The sequence below is a fragment of the Motacilla alba genome, chromosome 10 (assembly GCF_015832195.1).
Source record: "Motacilla alba alba isolate MOTALB_02 chromosome 10, Motacilla_alba_V1.0_pri, whole genome shotgun sequence".
NCBI classification, from domain to species: domain Eukaryota; kingdom Metazoa; phylum Chordata; class Aves; order Passeriformes; family Motacillidae; genus Motacilla; species Motacilla alba.
Window position 1 is genome coordinate 7,437,943 of NC_052025.1, and position 20,760 is coordinate 7,458,702.

General features: G+C 40.0%; 1 protein-coding gene across 4 annotated transcripts in view; it reads left to right on the forward strand.

Moving 5' to 3' along the window:
* Positions 1-6,139: 6,139 nt before the first annotated feature.
* ZNF280D (zinc finger protein 280D) overlaps positions 6,140-20,760 on the forward strand; it is a 44,187-nt gene continuing 29,566 nt past the window's right edge. For 2 of the 4 annotated variants that reach the window (XR_005258165.1, XM_038147318.1), the window contains exons 1-4: positions 6,140-6,388; positions 10,769-10,920; positions 14,650-14,715; positions 14,822-15,192. Coding sequence is in view for 3 of the 4 variants with exons in the window: in XM_038147318.1 (XP_038003246.1) it covers positions 10,776-10,920; positions 14,650-14,715; positions 14,822-15,192 (582 nt within the window). In the remaining variant the exon portion in view is untranslated. Of the gene's footprint in view, positions 6,389-10,768; positions 10,921-12,562; positions 12,597-14,649; positions 14,716-14,821; positions 15,193-20,760 lie in introns of those variants that run through there. The other 2 variants (XM_038147319.1, XM_038147320.1) reach the window with 2 other exon arrangements.

Consider the following 20,760-nt stretch of genomic DNA (forward strand, 5'->3'; position numbering starts at 1 on the left):
GATCTGTAGGACGTGTTGAGCCTACAAAAAATAAGACTTATCCCCTTACAGACTGTAACTGATTGGCTACTGGATAAGGCAGCAATTCCTGTTGTTTTCTGTTTTGTTATCCTAATATTTTCTTTCCTTTCAGTTTGGCAGCCAGTCTGATAAATAAAAATCAGTTATTGGTGCAGACTTTCTCAGAATTCATGGACAAGTTTTACAGATGTGATGATAATGCCAAGAAACTAGCTTCAGTTCTAGTTTTCTTAACAGAAACTCCTAAGCAAACACATTATTACTTTTAAAGAACATAAAGAAAGAAATTTAACAATCTAAAGGTGTGTCACTTTCTTCTTACAGTGATTGATCCAGAGTTGCTGATACCTCAGCAGAAATTCTGAATAATATTGGGCTAAAGGAATATTACATGTAACAGATTTTCTTTCTTTATTATAAGTTTGGGGGGTTTGGATGATAAGAAAATTCTGCTTAGAAGCTTAGTAATGTGTTTCTATGTTTATTTGTCAGGTATTTTCAAATTCGTCCCAATGGCAACTCATTGTGAGACAATGTGAGTTATTTTTGTGATCTCAAAGTAGCAGCATCATTTATCGCTTCTGGTACTATCTGCAATAGTTTAAAAGTAGTAGTTTAATAGTTCCAATCTGCATTGGAACATTGTACTTCTACAAGTTTTAACTCACTTTTTTGGAGTTGTCTTTTCTTTTTTTCTCTTTTCCCCTTTTGCTTTCCCCTTCCCTTTTGCTTTCCCCTTCCCTTTCCTTCCCTGTCCTTTTTTAAGGAATTATCCTACTTTTGTCTGCTTAAAAGAATTTGGTTTGCTTGTGTAATCCTATATGAGCAATGGTTATTATTTTGCATCAGTTAATTAACTTTTACAAATCACAACAAAAGGAAGCATCATAGAAGAAATTTCCCCTTCCTGTTAACAAGGGCACATGCTGTTGAGTATCTGTTCACCATATTTTAATGAACTTCAGTATCTTGGCAAAATAACAGACAACACCCTTTCTTTCTCTGACAAGGTTTGGGAGAGAGGAAAACAATCTGGCTCTATGTAGGACTGCAGTGTAGCTGTGTCAGTATGAGAATTGCTGTCAATAAGACAACTGCTCCAATAAATATATATTACTCACCTTTTTTTTTTTTTTTTAAGCAGTAAATATGACTGTAAACTTTACCCAGCAGCATAACTTTTCAACAAGATGTCCAGGTCATTTGTTGAGTTGGTGTTATGTCATCTTTCATGCTTTTTAAGATTTCTGTCACTATAAGACAGTCTGGAATCACCTCAGTGGAACAATGTTCTCTATTGCTGAATTACTTAATTGAGTAGAAGTGGATGCAGAGGCTAAATCAAAGAGCCAGTTCCTTGGATTTTCTTTACTATGTGGATTACATACAGCAGTAGACATTTTGGATTGAATGTCTTTGAACAGGAAGGATAAAAATCCAATAGACAAGGTGTATGCCCTGTGTCTCTGCCCTGAGAACTCGGTGAGCAGCTGCAGTAAGTAGATATACATAGCATCATTTTTCCAAGATCAATTTCTTAAATAAAAACTAAATTATCTCAAGGCTTATTTCTTTATATTAATCTACTGAACTTCTCTTAACCTGAAGCTGCCATGAAAAACTCATTGGAAAAAAAAGAAAAAAAGAAATATTTTTTCTTTGCTTCCAAATGAACAAACTGGATTTTTAATAGTAATGGCTCTGCAGTCATTTTCACTCTGATACAGCTCATCCAACTCACACATTTCTTGTAACTTCAAGCAGTTTAGACTGTGTTTTCATCTGGTGAGTTAGGGTAATGTTGACAGGAGAAATACATACCTGCTGATGAGACACTGGCTGTCCTAGATGCTAATTTTTTATTATTATTCTGCATAATGATATGTTGGAAGTATTTAAAAAGGTAAATTATGGTTTGGGTTGGGATTTTCTTCTTCATTTACAGAAGCATACTTCCAAAGACTGGAAGCTTATGCTTTCTTCAGGGTTGCATACTTGAGACTTTTCATATTGTCTTGAAAAGGACACTATAAACATGTTACGTGTGCCTAATAAGCATTACAAAATAATGTTATAAACACATTAGATCATCCCTCAGTGTTTATACTTGTGCCAAATTCCTGAAGGTATGATACTGTAAGAACAAACCACAGCAGACTAAATGCAATCAATTTTACAAGTGTGCCTTATGGAATAAATGAGTAAACCATACATGTGTTGAATAATGTTTGTGTTGCAGATGTTCATTTAGTATCTGTTTGTGCATTCATAGTTACAGGCTTCCCATCTGAACATATCTATTCTAATGAAGCTTTGGCAGCAGCTCCAGTTGCAATGTCATACGGGTTGGTACTTGCTGTCTGTGTCTAGTGCCTCAAAGAACAACAAACAATATTAAACAAACCCAAACTTCAGTGCTAATGAACAAGACCTCCCCACTCTGCTCCAGGTGTTTTACTGACATACAAAATCAGGACTAGACAACTGCCCTCTGACTCCCAGATCACGTTCAAATAGTGACTAGACACAACATGGAGTTTAGGAGAGTTTAAAAAAAATTAAAAAATCATTAGGTGTATTTGTCAGAGTAATTTAGCAGTGCTTCCCCCAGTTTTTTAACCTGCAAGAAGCAATAGAAGCAGTTTCTATCACTGAAGGATATGGCAATCAATTTCTCTGGCACAGATTGTGCTTTTTAAGGCAAAACCCAGAAACTGATGAGAGATTGCTGTCAATACCTTACCACAGGTGAAGGAATGTCTCTTTAGCAACTGAGTCCCAGGCCAGTAGTCTGTAATAACAGATGAAGTAATTCAGACTAGTTAACTTTCAAGCTTAGCTGCACTGCTACAGTCAACAGTGCATGAATGCTGCCCAACTGCATGAAATTCAATTGTTCCCTGCTATCAGCTCCTGCTAAGTTTTTCTTTAGAGTCTATCATATGTTTGCAGTTTTCCCTGTAATTCTTTTGTAATTATGGGGACTATTTCCTATCCTTTATTAATTTGCATTTTAGAGTTAGGAATGATTATTAATTCTCACTTGATAAACTCTGGTTTGCTCCTATGCCTTAGTGGGATGGTGTGAGACATTCACACCAAACTGTCTAAGGACTTAGGGCTTTGCAAAACAGACAGTATGCAATTGTGCACCACTGGAATGCACAAATTTAATTACAAAAACGTACAGAGTGCATCATGGTTTTGTTACTTTGCAATTTTTCAATGTTTTACCTTGCAATCTTCATGTTCTCTTTATGTTTATCTTGCTTTAGAAGGAACATAAACACCTGCAATGATTTCTCAGTAGGTAAAGTAGTAGTTTAAAATATGTGTTTCAAGTAAATGGACTATTTCCCAGTAACTCTGCTTCAAATAATTTCAACTCTGGTTCCTATCCTTTAGCTCTGTTTTCTGCCTAATATTAAGAATATTTCTTTCTCTCTTTTTTTCATCCTTCTTTGGCAGAAGGGCACAGTTTAGTAATTGTTTAACTACTAAACTGTAATAACCAAAGGATTTAATGACATAATCACACAACAGCATTTATTCAGCAATTATTTAATTACTAATGAGTTGTTTTCTTCACTTCTCTAAGATTCCAAACTACTCTGTAAGCATCTCAAGGCTAAAGATACTAGTTAAAATGAATAGAATATTTTCCAGGATATACACAGTATTCAAGTCTTTAGCACTTAAGCTCACAAGGAGAGGGACGCTTCACTCATTCATCTGAAAAAATACCTATATTTGAAAGGGAACTTGCACTAAATAAACTGTGTCTTTCTGGAGGTAGTTACAGCAGATAGTACAACACTAAGTTGTGATAAGTATGGCCTGAAAAAGTGGAGATACAGATTACATGTTTAAGTACTTTCCTATTATTTATCTTCAAAAATCACCAGAAACATTTTCATATTTTACTAAATGATCATACTTTGGTGAGGGTTTTTTTTGTCTTTGGGAGTTTTTTTTGTGATTTTGTTTTTTGGGGTTTTTTTCGGTCGGGGTTTTTTTTGGTTGGGTTTTTGTTTGGTTTTTTTGTTTGTTTTTGTTTTGCGTTGTGTTTGGTTTTGTTTTTTAACTTTTGGTTGGTTGGTTGGTGGTTTTTTGGGGTTTTTTTGTTCTTTTTGGAGTTTTAAAATTAAGGGAATAATGGACAGAAAACCTTAAAAAAACCCCAAATTCAAATTCAGGAGCATTCTTAGTTATTGGCCAGGGTGAGACTGCACTATAGACAAAAAGGCATGAGAAAACTGCATTATTTTTCATTACATTATGTCACCTTTCGATTCAGAGATTTTCATATGCAAATTCTGAGGCGAGTGAAACCGCAGCTCTTGGAGGTGCTACGCTCCAGGGCTGTTTTCTCCAGCAACTGTGACTGCATTGCCCAGGTAAGGCTGTGTCCAGCAGTTCTGCGACATCCCACTGAAAATAATGGCAATGTTTTACTCAATAAAGCTTTAGAAGAGTTGATCATGTATTTGACTGATATTTAACCCAGCGGGTAAATGAGAGCACATAACAAATGAGAACACAGGTGTACAACGAACCTTCAGTCGGAACAGCGTTTAGTACCTGTGCTGCTTTATCGGTGCCGCTCCACTGACTGCAGCAGCACGCTGTGCGCTATATCCTCCGCCGTCTCTATGTGATGTCAACTCCGGGCACAGCTGTCCCTGGCTTTGTTCGGCCGCAGGGCTGTGGGGAGTTCCCGCTGCTGGCGCTCGGCTGCCCCGCAGGGAAAGGCCGGCCCGCCGCCCCGGGCTGCCCCGCGGCTCCGCGAGCGGGGCCTGCGCCCGGGGTCCCGCTGAGGGGAAGCGTGCTGGGCCCGGGGGCCCGCCCGGGACCGGGACGCGTTTTTGAAGAGCCCGTTCAATGCTGGCAGCTCCGGGGGCAGCTCGAGCTGCAGGCTTAGCTCTGGGCGAGCAGGAGAAGCCGTGAACCGCCGAGCCTTTACACGACAAAGGGCTCGGGGACCAGCGGCCCGGCCAGGTGAGGGACACACACAGACGGGGCAGGAGCCAACGACCCGAGTTTCATACCCTCAAACTGTGAGGGTATAAAAACACAGGGGTCCCTCCTGAGAGGTACGCTGCTCGAGCTGCTATTTTATGATTTAGTTACTACACCACGATTAAATTATTTTAAGGATCGGGACATCTGAGGCATTGCTATGTAAAACCTGTGGCCGAGGTGGTACGGGAACCTGGTCTGTGTCAGCGTGGGAGGCTCAGCTGCAAAGGGGCTTCGGTCTCAGCTCAAGGGGTGCGAATGTGACAGCCAGAGTGGTTCCCAGTGGAGCACCCAATCTTAGAACGGTTTGGGTTGGAAGGGATCTTAAAGATCATCTAGTTCAAAACCTCCTGCTGTGAGTAGGGACATGTAAAATGGGACCAAGTTGCTCAGAGCCCCATCCAACCTGGCCTTGAACATGTCCAGAGATGGGACAGCCACAATTTCCCAGGGTAACCCATTCCAGAGCTTCACCACCCTCACAGTAAAGAATTTTTTCCTTAATATCCAATCCAAACCTACTCTCTTTCAATGTGAACCCACTCCCCCCTTGCCCTGTCACTGCATGCTCATGGTAAATAGTTTGCTTCATCTTTCCCAGAAGTTCCCGTCACCTACTGAAAGGTTGGAATTAGGTTATTATGAAAATCTCATCTTTTCCAGGCTGAACAATCCCAAATCTCTAAAGCCTTTCCTCATAGGAGAGGTCTCAGTACCTCTGATCAATTTGGTGGCCTTCTCTGGACTTGCTCCAACAGGTCAATGTCCTTCCTGTGCTGGGACCCCAGAAAGAGATGCGGTACTGGAGGTAGAGCCTCACTACAGGGGAGGGGCAGAATCCTCACACAGAATCCTGTGTGCCCTCACCAAAGCAGAGATCAGGCAGTGCGAGGCTGGGTTGGGACTGCTGGGAACGAGGCCTGGCCCACTGCAGCAATGCAGTACCGGGTCATGAGGCCCAGAACCAGCAGCAGTTCCTGGTGGCGGGACTGTGAGGCGCGGCACATGGCGGCGGTGTTTTACCAGCCGGCGAGGCCCGGCACATGGCGGCGGTGCCGTCCCGGGGTGTGAGGCCCAGCACATGGCGCAGGCCCCGCCCCGGCCCGGCCCGGCCCCGCCCCGATCGCGGGCACCGCGATGTGTCCGACCCGCGGTTCCCGTCAGGCAGCGCGCGGGGCCGCGGCCGCCCCCGCCTCCTGCCCGCGTTCCCTCGGCGGCGGCGGCGCTGAGGTGGCGCCGCGCCCCGGTGAGGTGAGCGAGGCGCTTCAGCCGGCGCTGCCCCATCCCCCGCCGGCCCGGGCGGCAGGGAGTGGCTGTCCCGCCGCGGCCCCTACGGACGCGAAGCACGGTAAGGTCAGCCCGCTCCATGCCCCCGGCCCGCCCTGCCGCGCTCCCCGGGCGGCGGGAGCGGCGCTCGGAGGGGACGGACGCGGGGGGATTGTCGCCGGCGAGACCGCCGCCATCTTAGGTCGGAGCGTGGCCTGGCGTCCCCGAGCGGGGCCCCCGCGCTGTGAGGGCCCCGCCAGCCGCCCGCGGGCGCCGCTGGCACCGGGCGGTTCTGCCCTCGAGGGCGGCCCGGGCAGGGCTCGCTCCGCCCGCACTTGGCCGCGTGGGGCCCGCCTAGGGCCCCGGGCGCTAACAGCAAAGCGGTGCTGGCGGCGCGGCTCGGCTCGGCCTCCTCCCCGCCGGCCGCGGCTCTGCCGTGCGGGCCTCGCCCAAATCGGAGCCCGCAGGTCGAGCCGAGTGCCGGCGGTCACCGGACGCGGGGCGGTCAGGCTGGAGCGGCCGCTGTTCGGCTGCCCTCGGGACTCGGCTGCTCCCACGGCCTGGTACCACCGCGGCTCGGCGGCGTGAGCCGCTGGCGGGCTGGCACCGCCGATATTGCCCTTCCCTAGGCGGAGCTTGTGCCTTCTCATGGCACAGAGGGCAGCGTTGGCTGCTGAGGTTTGTCTTTAAGGGAAGTGGGTTTACGCTTTGGTTTTCTTACAATTTTCAGGTGCAGTTTCAGCTTGATCATTGTTTCTTTGCTACTGAACAAATACAGCCCTCAATTAAAATCCAGTTGTTCCCAGTCCTGGTGGAGCTGTGGGTTGTACACCCTTCATCAACTAATGTGGTGGAAAGTTATGTGCCTGTATGGGACATTATCTGAGAAATACATCATGTAATCCATTGTGTGATCTGTGTTGTAAATAAGATAACTTCCCAGGGCATTTGAAATGCAGTTATTCAAGTGGGGGAAAATTATTATTTAGCTATATGAGGAATGGCTGAGGTCACTTGATCTGTTCAGCCTGGAGAAGAGGAGGCTGAGGAGCCCTCATGGCAGTTCTCATGAGGGGAAGAGGAGGAACAGACACTGATCTCTCTGGTGACCAGTGACAGGACCCGAGAGAATGGTTTAAATGTGTGAGGGGAGATTTAAGTTAGATATTGGAAAAAGATTCTTCACCCAGAGAGTGGTTGGGTGCTGGAGGAGGCTCCTCAGGGAAGTGGTTATAGCACCAAACCTTCCAGAAGAGTTTTGTCAATGCTCACAGGCACATGGTGGGATTATTAGGGATGTCATGTGCAGGACTAAGAGCTGGACACTCTGATCTTTGTGGAAGCCTTCCAACTCAGAATATTCTGTGATTCTATTATGAAAAGGTGACAGGGGTAGTCTGAAAAATTTCTGGTTAGTGTAAATGTCACTCTTTGAGCTCTCTACCAATTTCATTTTAGTTATTTGGTTTTCAGCCAATCCAAGGAAGTTTTGAGTATTGGAAGGCTCACTTGAGCTTAACAGTGGAACAGACAAATTCCCATTTGCAGTGATAACTGGGTTTTCAATAACTCTTAAGTCTTACTGTGGCTGCACCTACCATGATTTTCTCTAGTGCCAATTTCTGTCCATTCTTGTGGTGCTCTTCTACACATCATTCTGCAGTTTTCACTACAGCTGTTACCCTCTTGACACATTTACTTAAGTTTGATGATTTTTTTGTTGTTTCTAGGTGAGTGCTTTTAAATTCTAACTTTAAAGAAAAAGAGGTTATAAATACAGCTGGCTTTTAATAAAGTTAGGTATTTTTAAACCTAACTGCCATGATAAAGATGGCTAAAATAGTGCTTTTAAAACAGTTATTTCATCAGAAGCTTATTTCTGTTTAGGGCAATGAGCTCTCATTGTTTTATCTGTCCTGTATCAGGTTTTTAGTTAATCACTTTTCTAGTAACAATAATGGTGTTCCAGGTGTTTTTGCAGGTTGTTGGTTATTTGTGCCTGCCTGATGAACTTCCATAGCTATGTTACTTTTAGATGGGCAGTTGCTTTTTAAAGCAATATCTGGATATAGTCTATAATGTTATTTTTAAAGTGTTTTAAAGAACTTGTTCCCGATTTTGATGCTTTACCTTACAATACCAGTTTCAACACTTTATTTGTGTCTATGCATATGGCATTGACCTGGACTTTTGGATCTCTCAGTTCCATGGACTGCCTTTAAGGAAATGTGTATATAAACATGAATCTATGCTTATACACATTAAAAAATGAGGAAGATCAAGTCTATTGTCAGTAGGTTTACTTTTCTTACACTGGTGTCTGCACCACCACTGGGAAATATTTGAGCAGAATGGGGGAAGGATTCACAGTTGGTTTTGTCTTTGAGAGCACTGCTAGCAGAATTCCTAGAATACATTTTGTGTGTTAATGTAGTTGAAGAAGCTAAAAATTTGGAAGCTATTTGTAATCTAAAAATGGATGTAGATGTTTCCCATGGCAGTGGAGACCACTTGCAGGAGCTGTTCCTGCACATCTCCTCTAATCCAGTCAATTACCCCTTCCTGCAGTTTTGATTGTTCAGGCTGCAGATTTTTGACCTCTCAGTTGTGCCAATAAAACTGTTACTGGGCCAGGTTATTTTTAACCTGCCCTGCTTCACAACATAGTTCTGTGCAAAGTTGGGCTGGCACAGCTGAGGATGCAGTGCAGGAGCAGGGCAGGAACTCGTTAGGCCAGCTTTCTTCCCAGGAAAGAAGAAGTCATTGAAAGCTTGGCTTCAAATTATAGCATTAAAATTAAAAAAAAAAAGTTAGAAGATGTGAAATTAATCGTGATACTTGCCTATTAAAAGATGCTCTGCATTTTGAGTCACCTTTAAGAGTATCTTAATGTGTATGTCCTGATGTGTAAAATGAAATATCCATAAGAGGTATCACCAGTTGGTGTCACTTTCTAAAAGCCCATGGCTATGTTATCAAATTTCTTTTAACTGTATTTAACTTTGCCTCAGTGTTCATTTAAAAAAAAAAAAAAGTGTTCTAAAGAATGTCCTACAGAGAAGAAACTTATAGAGGTAGGCTTGATTCTCTTTGCAAGACCTGGCATGTGGCTTGTGTTGTCTCTGTCAAGTGGAAATTCACTTCAGATCTGCCTCTTCCCCCTGTACAATAATTTAGTTTAGTGTCCTGTTCTCCTTCCCAGCACCATGTCTGACTTCAGCACTGTAAGCTGATGGAAGAAGCAAAGGAGAAGTTGAGCTTTGTGTAGTGGGTCCAGCTCTGGCCCAAGGTGTAAATCCAGCATGAACAGAGCAGACCTTTGGGGATACAAGCATCATAAAGTCACCCTAGGGCATTTCACTACTTCATTTCATCTCAGGTCTTAACATGTGGTAGCACCAGCAGCCCCATTCTCAAACAAGTAGAGGATGATTGTCTGCTCTCTGGTGATAAGACTAATTATTTCTGCAGTCTTATTAGATTATTGGTACTCTGTGTAAAGAAATAGCAAAATTTCTTATTTGTTTTGTTGTTCAGAGATACATTCAAGGTTATGTTAAAGAATGTTAAAAGAAGAAAACTTTATTGGCCATCTCTGTTTATTTAAAAAACAAAATCAATTGTGGTAAGAGATGCTGATGTAAATTTGGTTAATTCCAAAAAGTACATATTTTTCATGACTAGTTTTATACATGACTTCTTTTTTTCTTAATGCAAGAAAACATCTACAGGCATAAGGGACTCCTAATGAGATCTATGCAAAATTTTTGTCATGTCTTAATTGCTAATGGAAACAGTATGCAGTGCATTGCAGGTACAGCTTGGGGATTTTGCTGTTGTGGAGGGTTTTTTTGTTTCAAGTGGTTTTTGTGGGTGGTTTGCTTGTTCTTGTTGATGTTGTTTTGTGGGTTTTTGGGAATTTTGTGTAGGTATTGTTGGGGTTTAAAGAAAATGTGACCTTTTTGGGAAGCCCCGGCAAAATCTTAGAAAATTTGGGAGGCTGTGGGTTTGGGGGAGGTTTTCTTTTGTTTGTGTTGGATTTTTAAGGTGCAAAGAGAATAGAGCTGTAATCAGTGTTTCACTAACTCAGTTATGTGCTTTGTAGAAAGCCCTTCAGGTTTCTTGTGAATCACTTACCTGGAATAGGAGTATTTTTTAAAAGATACCTTTCACTGTGGTGTCAGAGGCTTCCTCTGATAGTTACTGGTATTTTATACAAAAATAGCTTAAGTTCTGTGGAAGTTATCTTTGGTGTTTTCTCTTTAATAGCAAAGATGAGCATCCAAGTAATTGTCAGAATGGTGATGTGGCATCAATCCTTGAAGATCTGTGTCAGTGTTCAGTCCGTAAAGAACATGGAGGGAGGGAGACCATTCTATGGGAATTATTGACAACTGCAGTATTCCTTGATGAAAGTACTGAATGTTTTGGTATGTGTTTTTTGGGTTTTTTTACTGTCTAGTCTCAAGATGGCAGAATTATTTATGGAATGTGAAGAAGAGGAGCTAGAACCCTGGCAAAAGAGAGTGAGAGAAGTGGAAGAGGATGATGAGGACGATGATGATGAGCCAATCTTTGTTGGGGAAATCTCCAGCTCAAAGCCAGCCACTACATGTAAGACAACACTTTTCCATAATTTAAAACAGATCCTTCAAGGTATAGAAAGTTAAACTTAGTTTGGAAGTATAGAATTCTTAATAGTACAACTTAAGACATTCCACACCTTACACCTGTACGTCTCTGTCTTACTGAAAATCAGAATTCTTAAGAAACTCTGTCTTAAATCCCAGGTTATGCACAACTCTAGTTACTTCCAACCTTAAATCTATGAGGTCAAAATAAGACCTTTGAAGGTTTTCGCATTAGCGACAGAGTTTAAAGCCCATGTATACCATGCTGAAATCACGCATGCAATTGCTTACAGTGTAGTTGAAATTCAGTTATATATTTGGGAGTGTCTCTCTCCTAAAAGACAGTGCATGAATTTAAATCTTCCTGTTACACTCTTTTTTTTTCTTCACCCCTCATTTCATATGTTGGTGAACATCATTCTGACAAAACCAAGGTAACTGTCTTCAGTGTCTATAATAAAAGCACCAATATGAAAATACTGAAAGCCTATCTGTGGAGTACAAGATTTTTATTGATAAATTTACTCATCCTTTTGAAATAGAGCTTTTTCATCAAGTTCCTTAGTTTTCTCCTAAATGCAGGGAGTGAGGTTAGATGGTTGTGATGACAGGAGATGTGTCAGGATTCCATGTTTGTCCTATACTTGGGCTTTGGCAGGTAAGTAAAGAAGAACATTTTTTTCTTGTTATTTTAAATACTTTAGTAATGAAACTTTTTTTTTTGTGTATCCATCTTGTAGTCACTTTTTAAGAGCTGTGACCTAAGGTCTCCCTAGCAGTCACATACCCAGGACTTTGCCTGGTGAGGTTTACTCTTCACAGTTTCTGCCTTATCTCTACTAATGCTTGTAGCTAAGATTTCTATAGTAGTTTTCTGAAGGTGTATAATTTGCAGTAAAGGATCTCAGGCTGTTTGTCTCACTCTGCTGCGTGGATTTCAGAGCTGTTACTAGCTGTTCAGTCATTTTAGTTCACAAGACTTTCATCTTGCATCTATTACTTTTTTGCTCACTAGGATAGCAAGTTTAAGGCTTCTTACACAAGGTTTATAGAGTGAAAAAATTATTTTAAATATGAGAAGAATACAGAATCTGATATTTAAGTACTCTCAGAAAATATTTTTTTAAGAGTGAATATTTTAAAAATACTCTGGATACTCTGAAAAATTTGAAGAATATTTAAAAATTATTCTTAAGTTTTCTGCAGTTACAAACATATAGAATGTCTGAAAAATACCATGTTTTGTGGAAGGTCCAGACACCTCTGGATTGCTGTTGGTCATTGGCAGTAGGTCATGGCATACAACAACTATTAAGGCACTAGCATGTGTTGGAGCAACATAAGCATGCCAGGTTTGATTGCAGTTGTTGTAGCCTCCAAGTTTTTTTGTAGTGAAAGGATAGAAGTGATCCAGGTGAAAACTATAATTTTGGGATGATTCTGTGAACTTCAAGAACTTTGGTAAAAGATGGAGACTTAAAATGTTTGCTTCTTATTCTAGTGCTGTCCATACTCAGTCCTGACACAAGTAAAATCACTTATGGTATAACTTGTTACTTTATCTTTTTTCCTTCCCTTTCCTCAACTTTTCTCTTTTTAATCTTCTACTTCACTATCAAAAACAGCTATGGAAGAATGACCTCAGTTCTTCTCTGGCTTGTAAGTAGTACTACCTGGCACTAGTCAGGCTTCAGTTTGTTATTGGTGATAGGCAAGATACCGTGAGCTCAGCTTTGCTTATCACTGTTTAGTTTGCACCTGATTGGATGAAAAGTTGATGACAAATAGAAACTCACATATCGGTCTTAATTTTTCTGTAAGGTGTAGTTTCTACAATGCATTGCATTTTCTTAGCCTTTTCCTGACAGTACAGTTACTAGTTTTTGTACAGACGGTATAGAAAACTTGAAGGAAATAGTAAATACCCCACCTTTGACCTGCTCTCAGAGAGCTGCAGTATCAAGTTGTAGTATCAAGTGTCCCTTCTGATGTACTGGAGGATTGTTTTGGCTGAGATGAAAAGCAGTTCACAATTTGTTTCCTTTACCTTTTTCTGCAACTGCTCATTTTTCCTACAGTTACTGCTTGTTCTTTCTTCCTGTTTCATAATGATACAAACCTGTAATTTGTTACTGTTTTAAAATGTTACTTTGCATGTCAGCATGCTTGTGCTTCGGTGCCGTTTTACCTAAACGGGACAAGTAATGCCTTGATGGAAGAGGGGAAAGTGCTCATCAAGTCTATGATGAATCAGTTGAGTCGTGTAAATGTAGTTTATAATTTCAATTAACTGGCTTTCTGAATTGTTCTTGTTAAAAGCAATAAAATCTACCTTTGTAATTTAGAATGTGTGCACAACAGATGTCTTGTGCTTTGTAAGACATAACTTTTATAAAAGTTTTTCTTTTGTAGATAGATGATGCTTTAGTTTAATTTCACTCTGGAATTCATGCATGAGGTATAGATTTGTTAACGCTCACAAAATGTATATATTCAGCTAAATACCAAAATAATTTAATCCTGGTTTGTAGTTACTGTTATGTTGAAGTAAAAATAGTATTGCTATTACAGGACCAAATTTTGTCATATCTTAAAACATGCAAACCTGTTTGAATATGTTGGTTGCAGCTGCTTTTTTATTAGTGTGATCTAAATGCAGGCAGCAGGTTGAAAGCTATGGTGTTCTGAACCTCTAGTGTATTAGATATATTTATCAACTGGTGAAGTGTATACTAATGAGCCATTGTTGGTGGAAATAGCTTTAAGGTAATGAAACACAATGTGTAGATACTCTGAGATCTATTGTTTGAGAACCTGATGTCATTTGACCGTGGTTTGAGAAGTTACTTCAAGTCTTGTGGGTTAGATAATAGAGAATCAATCTAATTTCGTATGCATATTTTCACAGGTCAGAGCAAGCAACTTGTCAGCAACACTAATGGAATGAGAATCTGGGAGTAGAAGAGTATTTTGATTTGATGAATGTTTTTGTAACTTTCTAAAATTGTCAGAAATCTCAGACTAAGACATAAAAGGTTGGGGAATATGAGTGGCATTAGTTGGGGAGTAAATGTAATTTAAGAAATTGCATGTGCTCTTGCTGAGCTAGAACTCTGGACACCGACTACCATGTAGGATATGTAAGAAAATCAGTGCTCTTGTAATGCAATTCTAATACAAATCATTTGGTTGCTGATCTGTTGATTTTTCTTTCACATTGGAAAATGGATATCATGAAGTCTAAAATCCAGTTTGTAAGTGCTGTGTTTTGCTAATACAGAAGCAAATTATATCATTGCTGGTTTAGAGAAAATGCTTCCTTTAATGTAGGGCAGTTCTGGTGTTTGGGAAACATTATGTATACTTGAGAAAGAGATGTAAATGAATGCACTATAATCAGCAAATCGAAATGTTAATGCCATGTCCTTTTCTTGTTGTTGTTTGTATTCTTCCTGTGTATTAACCTGTCTCCAAGAGAATAAGCATTGAGACTCTTAAGTGAACTAGCTTAACCAAAGAGGAGTGGAAGAACACATTCTAATTTGTACAAATGACACTTGGTTTTTCCAGGCTTTTGTTTTAGAAATAACGTTTTAATTTATAAGCCAAATCCTAATTGGCATAATTAGTGTATATAAATGCAGCTTTTAAATTTCAAAAGCAATGAAGCTATTCATTTATTTGCAATTAAGATAAATGTAACTTTTGACAGATATATTGAACAGAGTCAACCTCAGCTCACCACGAAGGGGGATACAGAATGGTGCACCCAGTAGAGGTACTTTATTGTCCTAATATGGTAATTACAAAAAAAAATCCACAACACTTATGAAACATTTGACTGCAAAATTACATGAAGATAACTTTGGAATCCTTTGCAACAGGTACAGTCACTACATTCAAGTCTGAGAGTCAGCATTACGTGACGCCTGCCTCCAGCCCCGGTGCCATGCCTGCCCCGTCAGTCTTTCAGACTGTGCCCAGACCTGCGACCAGCTCAGTGGCAGTTCAGCCATTGGCTGTAGCAGTGAATGTTTCAGGAACTTCACAAACACTGCAGAGACCAGTTGCTGGATGTTTGTCGACACAGCAGGTGCCTGGGTCAAGTTCTGGAATAGCACAGCCTGTTAGCAGACCTGTAACCATTCCAGTGACAACACAGCCAGTATCAAGAAATATTACTGTTCCTGTTGTGGCTCAACCTGTATCCAGGCCAGAGACTCCTGCAACAGCACAGCCTGTAATACTCAATCAGGTAAATCTTTATTCATTTAAAATGTAAAAGGTGTGATTACTTTTGAATAAAGTAATGAAGAACATACTGACTCAGTCTAGTGCTTTAAAGATCTGAGCTAGATTATAAACTAGCATTATGTAAGCTCTAAACATTCTAGGACCATAACCTTACACTGATAAATTAAAATATATATTTGGAAATACTGATTGGCGAGATTCATAGATGATAGCTTTAGTAAGAGTACAATGGCATTAAATGGAAATCCTAGACACTAGAGGAACTAGTACTGTTTAGCTTCTTTATGTTCCGTGGAGAAATGTTGCAAATTAATTCTCCAAATTTTGCAGATTTCTGTGCTCAGAGATCCATCTTCTGCATTGATAACTTAATTTCATTTTTAAGTAACTTGCATTTACTGTGTCTGACAACTTTGTGGGTTTTCCACCTGTTTTTGCAGTGCCTTGCCTTGGGGTTTTTGATTCTTAAGAGAATGCCATAGTAGTTGTTCCTTAGTGGGTTTTGCTTTTTCATTCATGGGGCACATGAAAGAAAGCATTGTGGAACAATAGTATGGTAAGAGGTTTAAGCAACCAAAAGTTGCACGATCAGCAGGTGAAGCAATATGGCAACATATTTGTTTTGCTTCAAAAGCCTAAGGGAATTGTGCACGTAGGTCATGTGTCCTAGACCTTCCTGGGTGGCCTACAGAACCCCAAAATGTTGCCACAAGGGAGTTGAGTTAGATGCTGTTTTGTTGCTTTGTGTGTTGGACGTATGTGAGGGAGAAAGTTTACCTCATACAAATATGGAATTTTAATCCTCATTCTATGATGCAATACCTTCATTGAAAATAATTTATGCTGAAACTGTTCAGACCATGTACATGTAATATTAGCTACTGTTGTCGGGTCAAAATGAGGCCTGACGGGATGCACCATCTCCATTGTCCATGCAAATACACATACCTGAGGTTGTTTCAATTGTTAGTCTTCTGGTGTAAATAAAAATCATGCTGCTTAATGGATTCTGCATTTACTGAACAGGGCAAGCAGTCTGAATGAACAGAGTTAATTAGGCCATTAAAACATGAGGATTGGAATTGTGGCTAAGTGATTGCTGATGAGAGGCTACATTTTAAGAAAAACAGAACTAAAACAAAGCAATGTAACCATTGCTTGTCAACTGGCTAGCTGAATCTTCAGCAAATTCAGCCAGAAAAGTACTCCTACTTTCCAATTTTGAGTCTTCAGCAGTTGATTGATAGTTTGCAAAGAGAAATTGTGGGGAGTGTCTGGTGAAGCGGGTTAGCTAAATAAGTTTGTCACTGTTGAGAAGGCCTAAGAAATTATATCATTAAAAGTCCAGATATTGGTAGGAAATCTCGGTTGCTTCTTTAGTCATCTTAAATCTTTCTTTATGAAGCAGGGCAGATTAGTACAGAAAGGTTTGCTACTTTACATGATGTACACACATATTACAGGTCTGTGAAGTTTTTTATAAGTTTACTGATGACATGGTATGCTTTATTAAATCCTCTGAAGGTGTGCTAGTACATCCTGCAGAATCTTTACCGCAGAAGAAAGCCCTCTCCTTTACTTCCATCACACTCACATGCTCATGTTTTTGTTCCAACAGACAAAACTGGTAGGGGCTTCTACAGTGTTTTTATGACAAAATCCCAGAATAAACCGAGAGCTGGAAAAGCTGAACTTTTCCATGGAGTATACATAAGCTGGATGCAACTCATCAAGACAGTGATTTCCTTTAAAGAAAGCCTGCAGAGTGTACCTCTTTTCGTGAGACTTCTTTCTCATTCATTGAGTTTATTTACAGATGAGGCTTTATAATACTTGTTAAGTATTTATAGTGCTATTTTGTCAGAATCTGCAGGTTGTTTTTCCATGGCAGAGTAGGGAAATAGCTATTTGAAGAAGTTCTCTAACCATATATTAATCAGTTCTGTCTATTCCATATTAGACTGACATGCCTTAGAAAGTAATGCATCATTATCTGGGATATCCAGTGCAGATTCTGTGGTCTCTTAAAGCTTCTGCTGTTTGTTGAAGTTATGGTCTTAGATGGTTTCTTTACAATGGTAACATTTTGAACACAGTTTTCATAAACTCTTAATTTTTTTAAGGTGTCTTAAATGTAACATCCTGTTCTTTGGATGTTAAGAAATTCCTAAGCATGAGTACCTTTAAGAAAAGTTTTCTGTTTGTGGTTTTTTTCCCTTGCTTGAAACACAGTGAATCTTCCATCTCTTCAGCTTAACTCTTCTAGATTCAGAACTGTATTTTCAGCATTATCTAGAATTTGTTTCTTTGTTAATATTGTTATTACCACTTGATGGTGTTACAGTTCTTACGGAGGAAAAAACTTCTCTGATGTGCCTTTTTTTTTAGAGAGGTACTATAATTTAGTGTCTTGGGCAAAGTTCTGTGATTTTTAATCACTCCTGCCACATGATGTCATTTGCTATTCTTAGTGTTATATTTGTACTCCCTGTATTTTGGTTCATGTCTTTAGTTTGAATTTTCTTCATTCAAGAGCTCCTTAGGATTTTTGGATTCCTCAGCTGCTCCCCATCTAGTGTGTATTTCACTGGGGGCTGCTGTTTTATAGTGATCATTTTCTGCCTTGGGCTTTCTGTGACATTTTTGTCCACACGTTCTGTTTCTTCCCAACTTGATTCTAAGTGGCAAAAGCTTCAAATAAGTTTTTCTGCAAAGTGTTTGACAAATGGATCTTCAGCTTCCAGGTGTTAACCTTTGAAAATACCATGTTGAGAAGATCACTGTGAGGTATAACTAGACACTGATAGGACCCTTTTTAGCTAAACATCCTTTAGAGTGCTTTTACATTCAAAATACAGTGCAATATTTTTTAATCTCAGGATGTCAAAAGATTTTTTTCTGTGGGAACTGGTTGCTTTAGATTGCCTACTGGGTTGAAACACATATATCCTCAATTTCTTAACAGGTCTATAATTTGCCTGTTGTCAATGTTTGATATTCCAGTTTTATCATTGAAATACCCCTTTCTGATATAAAATTTCTATAGCCAAACTGAATTTCATTTTTATATCTTGTATTTTAAAGAAAGCAAGCAAGCAGCGCTTGGGTGGCTGAGGAGTCGCTGCTCCACTCACGGCACACGCCACTTATAAGTTCGGCAAAGTATATATACTGTTTTTAAGCCTACAAAGCATTTTCCAGTGTGCTTGTGTTAGTCTGAATCAGCAAATATCAATAAGCTGGGATCAGCAATTTCATAATCTTTCCAGGTGGTCGTTGGCTTCTTGTCCTTGTGGTCGTCTGGAGGGAGGCCCTTCACCAGTGTCTGCTAAATACTTTTAGTCTGGTACAAGTGCATCAAGCTTTTTATTCTATATAAGCATTTAGTCGCTTTGTTGCAATATCCCTTAGCTTTACCACAACTTCCTCTACTTTATTCTAAGCATCAGTCATTTTGCTACCTCATCTCTTTACTCTACTATACTTCTTCTATTTTCTTGTTCAATGCTTTATTTGGCTATTCAGTCAGAAAGTTTCAAAGCCGTTCTTTGTAGTTATCCCAGGGAATGTCCACTTTGGACACAGCAGGTACAAGCATTTGCTGATTCCATTGCCAATTGACATGAATCACAAAACGTTTTTCACATTTCCAATCACGAGCTTGATTCGCTGACTTACTTAGGAAATCAGTCTGGTTTTTGTGTTGTTACTGTACTACTTGCTGTGTACTACTGACTGCTATGCAGTTCCAGAAGTTCAGAGTTGATTTTTATTTCAGTCATACAGTTTGCAGCACTTTTAATTCAGTCAGAGCTACCGTTGCATTTCATAGTATAGGACTGTCCTTTTCTTAAAGAAAAATTTGTCCTTAGCAGTGATGATGCTCTGTAATTCAGTGCTCAGAATGCTTTCCACAGCCAGTTCTGTCTTTCCCTTATTTACTAGGCACTTTTCTCAGTCGGTGTGACTCAGGTTCTGGTTGTTCCTACCTCATTTTGAGAGAACAAAGGTCCAGTACTATACATTGTAATTTTTCAGGGTGGGTTTAGTTACCAATTGCCATATAGGCTTCCACAGTTGAAAATCTAGGATGCAGACTAAGAACCCAATATTGTCACTACTAGTAGTAACAAATAGTAGTGGTAGTATTTAGTAGTAGTAGACACCACTACTTTTAGTAAATACTTCACTCAGCCCCTAGGAAATTAACTTACAAAGATGTAGGGTTTTGCCTTTCTGCATGTGAGAGCACCTATACATGTCAGTTTGATTTTTTTTTTTTTTTGTTGGTTGGTTTGTTTGGTTTTGTTTTGTTTCATCATTGTGGTAAAGCTGTTTTGTTTTGGGTTTTTTTAAATATTTTTGTTTTCTAAAGCATTGGACAACATTGGGGGGGTTGTATGTAAAATGACAGAGCCAAATTTTATGTTAAAATAATACCTGTTAACAGAAAAGGACTTTTTTAAAATTAGGCAGTGAAATTTTCAATGTATCTGTTTTTATGTTTTTTGTTTGCTGGATATGTTTAGTATATACTGGGGAGAAGTATCCATGCCATCAAAATACCCAAACTATGATCTTGTTGAAAATTAAAATATTGGCAGGACATAAAACCAAAGAAACTACAGACTAGTTAGAGATGCAGTGTTTGTATGTAGCTGTTGTATTGGTCACGTTTCAAATGTAAATGGTGTGCACAGGGCTCAGCACTCAGTCTGCCACAGGTTTATCCCCTGAGCGTTAGTTGTGCTTGAGGTGTGGCCTGCAGGCTGAGGTGCTTTGCTGTCCTTTCACTGCTCTTCTGAAACTGTTGACTACAGTAACACCTGCCCTGTTGTGACTGCAGCTCATGTAACTGTTTCTCATAGCAAATACAGCACAGAAATTCAGTAACTATTTCCACAGCTACTCCTGAGCATCTGTCTTTAATTTGGTTAGAGTGGATTAGGTGATTCACCAGAAGAAAGAATGGCTCTTTATTAAGGTCCTGAAGGGCCTTCATTTAAGGAGATGTACAAAGAGGCAGGGTGGGGAGCAGCATCTTCCTTTTTGTTCTGGTATTTAGCAGTCCTAAACCAGATTATCATACCTGTTTATGTACTTGTGCTTCTTTAGGTTTCTTTCAGTTAAGTTTGGTTTACATGGTGGTAGTTAAACATGTGGTAACTTGCACAGGGTTGTTTTCAAATACGTAGCATAATTGTGAATGGGAAGCAGTTTATGAGCTTGGGTTTTTTTGGGGTTTTTTTCAGCAAAACGTATTTTGGCCTTTGTCTCACAGATTTGCTGGTGACAAGGTCTCTATTGTGTATTGGATGGTTTCTAAAATTTGTTTATTTTTTTATTTTAGGAAGATAGCCCTACTTTTGTCAAATTTTTGTTTCGCAATACAGCTAAAGTGTAACCATTTGAATTCTTTCAGAGTTGAAATTGCCAATATTTTTCCATTTCTACCTTACTGTCGCTTTGAGAAGCTTCTACTTGCTACAAGTTTATAGTACTTTTGAATTCTGTTTTTTGATCTTTTGAAATGCAGCAGGATGTTATGCAGGAGTAGCAGGCAAATGCA